The 12231-nt window shown below is 43.3% G+C and overlaps 2 protein-coding genes across 3 annotated transcripts in view; one reads left to right on the top strand and one right to left on the bottom strand.

Moving 5' to 3' along the window:
- Positions 1–4130, bottom strand: part of LOC134739945 (atherin) — a 38896-nt gene extending 34766 nt beyond the window's left edge. The window contains exon 1 of the mRNA XM_063668472.1: positions 4021–4130. Coding sequence (XP_063524542.1) covers positions 4021–4090 — 70 coding nt within the window. The 5' untranslated portion in view covers positions 4091–4130. The remainder of the gene's footprint in view (positions 1–4020) is intronic.
- A 37-nt stretch (positions 4131–4167) lies between these two features.
- DENND2A (DENN domain containing 2A) overlaps positions 4168–12231 on the top strand; it is an 82512-nt gene continuing 74448 nt past the window's right edge. For both annotated transcript variants that reach the window (XM_063667891.1, XM_054496815.2), the window contains exon 1: positions 4168–5162. In XM_063667891.1, coding sequence (XP_063523961.1) covers positions 4168–5162 — 995 coding nt within the window. The remainder of the gene's footprint in view (positions 5163–12231) is intronic.

Genomic DNA, 12231 nt, shown 5'->3' with positions numbered 1-12231 from the left:
GACAGTTCCACTTTGGTGTATGGTTTATGTCTTGTGTCAAATAAAAGGGCAACTACTTTCTTCTTTGGGGACTATTAGCTCATCACAGTGGTTCTTAGAGAGCCTGAAAAAGCATTGGGTCTCGTTGTTATTTATGTTTTGCTTTCTAAGTTTGTATGTTTTCTTAAAATTTTTGGTGACCTTAGCTAAAAGATATATATACAAAGAGGGCCAGGCACAGTGGCTCACGCCTATAATCCCAGCACTTAGGAAGGCCGAGGCGGGCAGATCACTTGAGGCCAGGAGTTCAAGACCAGCCTGGCCAACAAGGTGAAAAACCATCTCTACTAAAAATACAAACATTAGCCAGGGGTGGTGATGCACACCTGTAATCCCAGCTACTGGGGAGGCTGAGGCACGAGAATCACTTGAGCCCAGGAGGCACAGGTTGCGGTGAGCCAAGAGCATACCACTGCATTCCAGCCTGGGCAACAGAACCAGACCCTGTCTCAAAAAAAACAAATGAACAAAAAAGATATATACAAAGAGGTTGGCATGAGTTCTGAATCCGGGTGGACCTCAGGATTGCACCCTCGCTCTACCTGCTAGGCCAGAGATTCTGAATTGTGTGTTCTTTCCATCCCCTGCTCCTGGGTGGAATCTATCAGGGATAAATAGTTTGGAGTGTGGGCCCTAGATTTGCTCCCCTCTAAGGGAGGCCCTGATGTCATGGCTCACTGGGTGTGCATCCCTGTCCCCCGAGGCGACCTGGAACTCCCCTCGGTGCTGACATGATGACAGTGTGCAGGCCGGCCAAGGGCAGCCACAGCCAGACTGAAAATCTGAGCTACAAATTGGCTGACAAGTAAGAACACTTCTCCCCCGAGAGTGTAGACGCTGGCCCAGCTTCTTACTCTCCTACCACCTTTCCTTCTTCACTGATCCTACTTCCTTGAGCTAAGGAGCTCTTTTCCAGGTCATTCTAATGAGCCTCCTGCAGACCATCTCCATGCACTGCATTCATTTAAGGCTTCAGGCCAAAGTGATCAAGAGAGAGTCTGACTAATGGCCTGTGTGAGGAGAGGATGATTCCCTGGCAACTTTAGCCCTATCCCCATGACGCATTCCAATTCCAGGTTTATTTTTCTAACTACTAGGACGTTCAGGTATTTTACTTATGTTTGAGCCCTAACATTTGCAGCTGTACCTGTACACAGTCAGTTTTCCCATCTAATATCAGCGTGATTGTTTCCTTCTCCCCAGATGGAGCCCTTTCTCTGATCCTCTCACATTCCACAAAGCAGTTGGCAGCCACTGAGGGGTTCTTAGCTCTGCGCCCCAGTCTGGAACCCCTTATAGGGCAGGAGAATCCTGGAAACAGGAACTCTAGAAACTCTTGGGCCAGCAACCACATGGAGCAGGAACTCTGTCCTTGGGGACTCGTAGGACAGTTGCGGCATCCTTGCCTCTGTTGCATGAGTTTTGTAAATCCAGTGTGAGTTTTCAGCAAGCCATCCTTTGTTCCTCTCGAGTTTTCCGACAGAGCTTCCATAGTTGTGAAGTCACTCCATGTGTTTGGGCTCTTAGACAATAACTATGATACTTGCAATAACACTAGTTACCATTTGTTGATACCAAGATTTAGAATGTATGCTGTACTTTGGGCACATTATGTGTTAACTCATGAATTCATTCATTCATTGAATAAATATTTGCTGACTAGCTGCTATGCACCATGCACACTAAACAATATAAATGTGGCCTCTGACTCATAAAGTTTCAGTCTACAGAAGGAAGATGAAAAACTCAGGATTCAAGTCTCAAGTCCCTCAATTCCAAAGCCCATGTATTTAGCTACTAGGTCATAGTGTCTCACAGCATATAGGACATTAATAACCATGTTGTAGACTATCAGTCATCCCCATGCAGGCACTAACCTGGATTGTTGTGTTTTTAATGTGTGTGTCTGTCCTCTCTCTCTTCATCTTGCCTCTAGCACTGTGAGAGCAAGGACTATCACTTCTGCCTTTTGAACCCTCAGTGAAATAACAGACTGATTCTGACTGAAATCTGAATTCATGCTAATGTCTCCAGTGGTGATAGAACAATTTAAAAATATTTTCTCTTTGTAAACACACTGTTAGGAATCCTAGTTGTTTATTTAAATAAGGAATTCTGCCTTGATAGCCATATTTAAAATAGGAAAATGTGTTTGCCAAAAAAATGTGTTTGCATTTTCACAAGTTTCTATTTTATGCCGTGCAACCAAGAACAGTGGCGTAATTTATGTGCTAATGTCTCCATTGAGGAAGAGGTCTTTACACAAACAACCTTGGGAATAGAAAGCTAAATAGTAACAGGATGCATGAAATTGCTACTTATTCATCCCTCACGGTGAACCTCAACTGGAGTTTCAGAATTTCCATGCGGTCAGATCTACACATTTAGAAAATGGGCACTGGTGAGGTGTTAGCTAATGTCGGCACATCCAAAGTCACTGTGCTCAGTCATAACCTTTGCTGGTGGAAGAATGTTTGCATTGGACGACACAGATGCTCTCATTCTTGTTAGACTAATTTAAAAATGTTTTTCTTACAAAATAATTTTTAATATCTTCATGGCATTACCTAATCTCCTAAAATTACATTTGGAAGCATATATCATTACATATATGTTCTAGGCCAGAACTTTCTTCAGTGATGGAAATATTCTTCTTCCCCATCCAGTACAGTAGCAATCAGCCACATGGCGCTTCTGAGTCCTTGACATGTGGCAGGTGTAACTGAGGAACTGAAGCTTGAATTTCATTGGATTTAAGGTTAAATAGTCACAGGTGGCTGGTGGCTACTCTATTAAATAGTGCATTTCTAAGCCAAGTGTGAAACCTGAATCTGCCTCTTTATTCACGCATTCATTCATGCACCAGATATTTATTGACCACCAACTCTCCCAGGTATTGTTTTGGGTGCTAGGGGTGCAGACTTGGCCACAACAGGCCAAAATAACAGAACAATCCCTGCCCTGGTGGCAAGGCTCATGAAGAGCTCACTCTAGTGAGCCCCATTCCAGAGGAGGTTCTGTTCAGATGCACCCAATCATTGTGGCTTTGCCCACTTGAATCAGACAATTTGTCAAGTTCAGGGGTAGCACAAACTTCATGACTTGTGATGTTGTTTTAGTTTTTAAATAGTCATTGCAAAGAACTGCCTGTGGATAAGAAAAGCAGGAAAAACAGCCTATGTAATCTTTTACCTCATGAAATTACTCCTATTTTATTTTTATTTTTATTTTTATTTTTGAGACAGAGTCTCGCTCTGTTGCCCAGACTGGAGTGCAGTGGTGCAATCTAAGCTTACTGCAATCTCTGCCTCCTGGGTTCCAGCAATTCTCCCGCCTCAATTTCATGAGTGAGTAGCTGGGATTACAGGGCCTGCCACCACACCCTGCTAATCTTTGGATTTTTAGTACAGACGGGGTTTCACCATGTTAGCCAGGCTTGTCTCAAACTCCTGACCTCGTGATCCACCCGCCTCGGCCTCCCAAAGTGCTGGGATTACAGGTGTGAGCCACAATGCCTGGCCCATATTATTATTATCTTCATTTTACAGAGGTGGAAACTGAGGTTTAGAGGACTTAAACAAGTTGCCTAAGGTCATGTGACTGAATTAGGATTTAAACCCAAGCCTATCTGACTTCGAAACCCGATCGCTCCTTCATTTCACCATGCTGTCTCCCCAAGGAAAACACAAATTGAGTTTTAAAAAAAAAATTTTTGTAGAGATGGGGGTCTTGTTATATTGCCCAGGCTGGTTTTAAACTCCTGGCCTCAAGTGATCCTCCCACCTCAGCCTCCCAAAGTGCTGGGATTACAGGCGTGAGCCACCGCACCCTGCCCACAAAGTGAATTTTTTTTTTAATAGGAATTTCAATGTTTGTGGTTTATGACTTGCATATAACATTTATATCTAAGTTCTAGCAAATCTCTATGACCAGCCAAGAACAATAAGAATCACTCACCTGGTGTTTGTCTTTCTTGTGCAGGGTCAAAGTGGAAGGTGCAAGGACTGAGAAAGACCCTCGAAGGCATCCACTTTAGTCCCCTCCATTCCATTCCTAGAGACTGATCAGGAGTCGGGCTTCAGAAGGAGCCCCCTGGAAGGCCTCCACAACCTCCCGCTAGAGTAAAGAATGGATGTGTTCAGCTTGGATATGATCATCAGTGACCCAGCTGCAGAAGCCAGCAGGGCTGGGAAGAAGCAGCTCAGAGGCGTTCAGAACCCTTGCCCATCTGCCAGAGCCGGACCCCGGCACAAGTCCCTCAACATAAAGGACAAGATATCAGAATGGGAAGGGAAGAAAGAGGTGCCCACTCCTGCACCCAGCAGGAGAGCAGACGGACAGGAGGATTATCTGCCGTCCTGTATGGTGGAGAGGAGGAGTAGTGATGGGGTGAGAACTCAGGTCACAGAGGCTAAGAATGGAATGAGGCCAGGAACAGAGAGCACAGAGAAGGAAAGGAATAAAGGAGCAGTGAACGTCGGGGGACAGGACCCAGAGCCGGGGCAAGACCTAAGCCAGCCAGAACGGGAAGTGGATCCTAGCTGGGGCCGAGGCCGAGAGCCAAGACTTGGCAAGCTACGCTTTCAGAACGATCACCTCTCAGTGCTGAAGCAGGTCAAGAAACTCGAGCAGGCTTTGAAGGATGGGTCGGCAGGGCTGGATCCCCAGTTGCCAGGGACTTGTTACTCCCCACACTGCCCTCCTGACAAGGCAGAGGCGGGGTCCGCCCTTCCTGAGAACCTGGGAGGCGGGAGTGGCTCAGAAGTCAGCCAGAGGGTCCACCCCTCGGACCTGGAAGGCAGGGAGCCTGCCCCCGAGCTTGTGGAGGACAGGAAAGGTTCATGCAGAAGGCCCTGGGACCGGAGCCTTGAGAACGTGTACAGGGGCTCGGAGGGTTCCCCCACAAAGCCCTTCATCAACCCTCTGCCAAAACCCCGGAGAACGTTCAAACATGCCGGAGAAGGGGACAAAGATGGGAAGCCTGGCATCGGCTTCAGGAAAGAGAAAAGAAACCTGCCTCCTCTGCCCTCTCTACCTCCCCCGCCTCTGCCCTCCTCTCCCCCGCCTTCCTCTGTGAACAGAAGACTGTGGACCGGGAGACAGAAATCCAGTGCAGACCACAGGTAGGTGCCGGTGTGGCCGGGCAGAGCGTCGCCACCTGACTCTCCCAGTGGTTTATGTCCCATCATAACTGTCTGTTCTCAGCTGAATTATTTGTTTTATTAAACTGATGGATCTTGTAGTCCAGATGGTTCATAGCTTAAGATACTTTGTTAATTAACCTGGAAACTTGGTAACTGATGCCTGTATTTTGTGTTTGTTCTCAGTCCTCAAAAAAGAAGAGTATGTGCTTTTAAAAATTACCCTTTAGATGTAATAAGGACTTGGAATTGGGGCAGTAACCAAGAGTTAAATGAAAGACTCATGTTAACCCTGGCAGTCTACAACCTGGTAGTCCCTGCTAACTACCAGTGCTTGAATTTTTCTTGGTGTGGGCTTTAGAAACACATTGCCTGGAGTCTACACTGGCCCTGTCAGTGTCTATCTATGTGACCTTAAACAAGTTATTTAACCTCTCGAAGCCTCAGTTTCCTCATTTATACATATGGATGCACGCACTGTGAATATTTTATAACGTTAAAATAATACATTAAATAATAAAGCATGTTAATGCTTAAAAATAAAATCTGTGCTTCGAAAACAATTTTTCTGTTTTGCAACTTAGTCTCTAGTCCATTTCTATAACACGCTAGTTGGTTTGATAGCCGCTGATCTAGAAACCAGCTTTAGAGCAAAACTCCTCAGAACAGTTGTCGTACTCCCTTTCATCATTTCACCTCCTATTTTCTCTTGACCCACCCCATTGAGCTTTGGGAACCTCCTCCTGAAACTACCCTGTCCCAAGGCCACCAGTAACCTCCATCTTGCTAAATCCAATTGCCAGTTCTTTGTTCTTTTCTTAATTGGCCCCTCTCAGTATTCGAGGAACACCTGTTGACTCGCTCCATCTTGCAACACTTCTTTCATTTGGCTTCTGGGTCACCCATGTCCCTGGAAGTCCTCCTTCTCTCACTCCTCTGAGTTCCATTCTTTTTTCCTTCTATCTGTCAGAACACACCCCGAACCTATCCCCACCTCAACCCAGGGCCAGACCTGAGACTTTTCTTCTCCATCTACACTCACTCCCTAAATGATCTCATCCAGTCCCATGGCTTTAAATGTCAATGTCATGCTTATGATTCCCAAATTGAGGCATTCAGCCCCAAATCCCTCCCCCAGCTTAAAGTTTGTGTTGTCATCTCCTGCTTGGATCTCCATTTGGTTGTCTTATCATTCATACTTCACGTGTCCAAACCCAAATTCTCCATCCAGGCCACCAGTAACCACCTCCTCCTGAAATAATTGTCATCCTACTAAATGGCATCACCGTTTGTTTAGTTGCTTAGGCCACAAACCTAAAAAGTCATCTCCAATTCCTTTCTTTTTCACATACCGCTTCCTAATTCATCACCAAATCTGCCTACATCTCCTCCACTGCTACCATCTTAATCATCTTGGATTCACCTCCCACCCCTAGAACATTCCTCCCTCAGCAGCCAGAGGAGTCTTCTAAAAATATAAACTATAAATTAAATCCTGTCACCCCCCCCACTCAGCATGGTCTGTCATGTAGGATGATTCTTTTGGCTGTAAATAGCATAATTTCTTTTTTTTTCCCACTTCCCCTGTAAATAGCATAATAGCATAATTTCTTATGTTCTCTTCAAGGGGGAAAAAGCTTGCATATTCTAGAATTTATTTACATATATATGTATATATATGTAAATATATATAAGTTATTCCCAGTTTACAAATAATGCTGTGATAAGGAGCATATAGCATTACTAGTTTTGCCACTTACTAGCTGTGGGACATTGGACAAGCCACTAAATTGTGTTGGCCTCATTTTACCTATCTGTAAAATGGTGATAGTTATATTTTAGTAACCACTTTACAGAGTTGTTGTGAAGACTGAATGAGTTAACATGTGTAACATAAACTTAGTACAGAGCCTGTTCAATATGTGTTAAGTGTTTTATTTTTCTCTGGCTCCATTCTGTTTAATTAATCATGCTATTTCTTTTTCAGTGCCAAACTATTACTTTAACTTCATAATGTATTGTTATTATTATTATTTTTTTTTTCGAGACAGAGTATTGCCCAGGCTGAAGTGCGGTGGCACAATATCAGCTCACTGCATCCTCCACCTCCTGGGTTCCAGCAATTCTCCTGCCTCAGCCTCCCAAGTAGCTGAGATTACAGGCTCCGGCCACCACACCTGGCTAATTTTTTGTATTTTTAGTAGAGACAGGGTTTCACCATGTTGGCCAGGCTGGTCTCGAACCCCTGACCTCAAGTGATCTGCCTGCCTCGGCCTCCCAAACTGCTGGGATTACAGGCGTGAGCCCCACTCCCAGCCCATAATGTATTTTAATATCTAGTAGGGCTTATAGAAAGTTCTTAATGTTGCTAATAATTAGTCAGTTGATCCTCTTGGACTTCCTATATATAACATCATGTCATATGCAAAAAAATAATAATTGTTTTGTCTCTTCCTATATATAACATCATGTCATATGCAAAAAAAAATTATTATTTTTAGTAATTATAAACCTCTTATTTATTTACTTATTATTCACCTTTTCCAAAAATGTCTTGAGTGTTTCTGCCTGTATTTTTCTGAATGTTCTAAATATTACTATCAAATTTCACATACACAAAATCTGTGGGGGGTTTTGTAATTAATATATAATTATTTGGCATGCTATGTATTTGCTATGTTTATTTCTAAGTCTTTTCTCTTTTTAATGCAATGGTTAATGTAGTCTTTTTTCTCATATGGTCTTTGTATTTAAGAAAACTACTTATTTTGTGTGTTTTTTTTGTATATATATATATTTCAAGACATCTTAAATTTCTTATTATTTCTAATAGTCTGTCAGTTGATTCTCTTGGACTTTCTATGAATATAACCATATTGTCTACAAAGAATCATCATTTTACCTTTTTCTTTTTAATTTATACCTAATTCTCTTACCAAATTGCACTTGCTGAGACCTCTGAACAGTGTTAAATCATAGTGCTGGAAGCAGTGTGCAGCTTTACTTCGCCACTAACTTTAATGGTAATGCATCTAGAGTTTCACTCACAGGCACTCTTATTTGAGATATGTTTTTATGTTATCAAGTTAGTGTCCATTTATATTTATTTTTTCACTTAAGAGTTTTAAAAATTAGGATTAGAGATTAGATTTTTGTTAAAGTACTTTTCAGAAACCCCTGATGATCATATGATTCTTCTGTTCTGATCCATTCATAGCGAATTTATATCTTAATATTAACCCATCCTTAAATGTGGGGGATGAACTCCCATTCAGGCCTGGTTTATTATTCTTTTAATGTACTACTGAATTTTATTTGCTAATATTTTAAGATTTTTGTATCAGTAAATAAATTAGACTGGTCTATACTTGGGTTTTATTGCACCATCTTTTTTTTGCAGAATACATACAGGATGATTGCACTATCTTTACTAGGTTTGAGTTTCAGTGTTACATGAAGTCTGGAGAAGAACTTAGATGCTTCCTTCTTTATGTTCTCAGAAAATCTGAATCCATCTCCAATAATAAATCCTTTCTCCAGCCAGTGCCAAAGCCCGGGTCCCCGAGCACTCCCATGACTTCCCTACTCCTGCCCAGTGCTTACCACAGCAGCCCTTCCACGCCCCTTCTGGCTGTTCCTCCAAGGAGGCCCCACACCCCCAGGGACAGGTTGGTTCTGGGAAACTGGAATCCTTCATCTGTGTCATCACTGGGCAGGCGAGTCAACCTGGGGAACAGTTATTCCCATTATCTTTTCTCTCTTAACTACCATCTGCGCTTTTCAGTCTTCCAGCATTTTCTTTATAACCAGCTAAAGTTACTTATTTCAGTCCAAAGATGAAATTTTTCTTGGCCAGTTTGAATATGGTTGCATCAGCTGTGTTTTAACAATTTTGGCTTTGGGTTTTTCATTTTGTTTAAAATAGTACAATGGAGGTGATTAGGGCAAGATGTTCACTTTCTACTCTTAAAAAAATAAAGTATGCTCTTTCTTGTGGTCCTATCTCTTAAAAACAAAAAGGACTGTACCACGAATTTGGCAGACGCATCACCCTCTTTGAGGGAGGAAAGCCAAACCAAGGTTGAAGAAAGAAATGATTAAGGATTTAAAGGTTATGAGGGTTTCGAATTTCGTGGCCAGGCTGTGTGTGCCTTAGAGAATGTATTCAGCTTATTTTTATAGGCCAATTAAAACCTTAAGAGCAAAACCTCCTTAAGAGCAAAACCAGTGGATTCAGATCCTTGGTTTAAGAAAGCGTATTTTTCTTTTTCTCTTCCTGTTTCTCTCTCTTCTTTTTTCTTTTCTCCTCTTCTCTTTCCTTCCTTTTCCCTCCTTTTCTGTCTCCCTCTCTATTTGCTGTCTTCTCTTTTCTTTCTTCATTTCTCTAAAGCCCCAGGAAATTAAATGCAAGGACTTAGGCCTTCAATCCTAAAATGGAAAATGAGAAACCCTCAAATGTCAGGAAATTCCAAAGATAAGGTTCCTACAGCAACATTAACTTGGTTATATGTGTTTTATGGCATACACTTAATAGCTCTGGCAAGAATGCCTTAAGGCCGACATTTAACAAGAAAAGTTACTACTTTTTAAGTGTGAGCACCATCCTGAATTCACATGTATCTACATACTCAAAATGTCTTAACTGGAATTCAGATTTTTAAATTTTAGTTTAACTTGGTCATGTGACAGCTTATAGATCTTCATGAAACCAAATAACTGCATTGACCAAAATTTCAACTTTTCAGCTGATTATTTTGGCATCATATAGATTTGGCCTTTCCTTGGAGCTTTAGTGTAAGACTTTCAGAACTTCTTGAGGACATGAAACCTCAGTCATTATATGGCTGCCAGATCACACTGTGCTGTTATTGATTCCATAATTTCCATCTTCTATGGGACTGATACGGATCCCCACAGCTCTCTGGCTAAGCAGCAACCCTCGGCTCTCACAGGTTTAACAGTTAAAATTAACTTACCAGCCAAGCTGTGATCCATCTCAGTCAGCAAGACATCCCTGAGACAACTCGGAATTACCACGTCTAAAAACTGAATGTTTCAAGTCTTCAAAGGAGCGCGTTGTTTGATTAAGTTGACGTTTAGAGCAAAAGCTACTCTGGAAGCTTCTGAGAAACTTGATTTAGTAAAGCCATTGATTTCAATAGAAGCTGCACTGGAAAACAGGGAGACGGTGCTTGCTCTTCCAAGGTTGCTGTTGTCCATTACAAGAGTGATTTTCATGTCTTTTCTCATTGAAAGGTGGAAATTGTTGGATATTAGCCACAATGAGGGACAGAAATAGTTTTTCCTTCTGACCTTTAGGGTTTAGATCCAGGATAGAGAAAAGCAGAAACCGTGTGAGTGGTCCTAGTACACGGTGGAGGAGCTACCTGATAACAGAATGCAAGCTGAGAGCTAACGGAAGCCTCCTCCTGCCTAGCCGCCTGCCCTGAGCACCTGGTGGTAGGAATGCCCTTCCTGAGTATGGCGAGCCATGGGGAAGAGCTGCCCGTGGCCACTCAGGATAGACAGGCAGAAAGACTCTGGCAGCTGGAGGAGGATGATGGAAGTCAGCACGTGGCATCCTTGGTTTCTAACCCAGGTGGATGATGTTTTAAATGGTTGCCAGGTGCCAGGCTAGCCAAGCTTTTTTTTTTTTTTTAAACTAGGTCTTGCTCTGTCGCCCAGGCCGGAGTGCAGTGCTGCAATCTCAACTCACTGCAACCTCTGCCTCCTGGGCCAAGCGATTCTCCTGCCTCCGCCTCCAGAGTAGTTGTGACCACAGGCACATGCCACCACACCCAGCTAATTTTTGTATTTTTTGTAGAGGCAGGGTTTTGCTGTGTTGCCCAGGCTGGTCTTGAACTCCTGGACTCAAGCCATCTGCCTGCCTCAGCCTACCAAAGTGCTGGGATTATAGGCGTGAGCCACCACACCTGGCCTGTAGCCAAGCTTTTTTAATCCATAGATGAAAATAATCCTGGGGGAAATGGATTCAAAACAATTTACTAAAAATTAACTCAATAATACAGCTGCTTTTTTTTTTTAATCTTGAAGTAGGGATAAATTATAAACAGTAAATGTGGCACTTAAAACCAGCTTTTAAAATATTCATTCACTGGGCCAGGCATGGTGGCTCACGCCTGTAATCCCAGGACTTTGGGAGGCTGAGGTGGGCAGATCACTTGAGGTCAGGAGTTTGAGACCAACCTGGCCAACATGGGGAAACTCTGTCTCTACTAAAAACACAAAAATTAGCCAGGCATGGTGGCGCACACCTACAATTCCAGCTACTCAGGAGGCTGAGGCAGGAGAATCACATGAACCCAGGAAGCGGAGGTTGCAATGAGCCGAAATCCTGCCACTGCACTCCAGCCTGGTGACAAAGGAAGACTCCATCTCAAAAAAAAAAAAGCCAGGCGCGGTGGCTCACGCCTGTAATCCCAGCACTTTGGGAGGCTGAGGCAGGCGATGACAAGGTCAAGAGATGGAGACCATCCTGGCCAACATGGTGCAACCCGATCTCTACTAAAAATACAAAATTTAGCTGGGCGTGGTGGCACGCACTTGTAGTCCCAGCTACTTGAGAGGCTGAGGCAGGAGAATCGCTTGAACCGGAAGGCAGAGGTTGCAGTGAGCTGAGATGCACCATTGCACTCCAGCCTGGTGACAGAGTGAAAATAAATAAATAATAAAATAAAATACTCATTCACTTATGCAACCAACAAATATTTACCACGCACGTATCGAGTGTTAGACATAGGAATGTAATAATGAGCGAGATAGACGGAGACTCTGTCCTCACGGGATTTGCAGACCAGTAATAGTTAGAAGGACACAGCTGGTGTCGTGATCATAACTGCTGTCAGCGCTGTGAGGAATCCTGGTGCCATGGGAACATTCAGCAGGGATGTGTAGCCTATCAGGGAAACAGACGGGATCAAGAGGAAGTGACGCTTGGGCCAGCAGGAGGGTGGGGAGTGGACGTTCAGTTTGAGTGAACTAATAGGTGAAAGCCCTGAGACAGGAAAGACTGCATCATGTCAGAGGAACT

Source organism: Pongo pygmaeus, chromosome 6 (genome assembly GCF_028885625.2).
Source record: "Pongo pygmaeus isolate AG05252 chromosome 6, NHGRI_mPonPyg2-v2.0_pri, whole genome shotgun sequence".
In the NCBI taxonomy this organism is placed as follows: Eukaryota; Metazoa; Chordata; class Mammalia; order Primates; family Hominidae; genus Pongo; species Pongo pygmaeus.
This window is presented reverse-complemented; position numbering and strand designations above follow the sequence as displayed.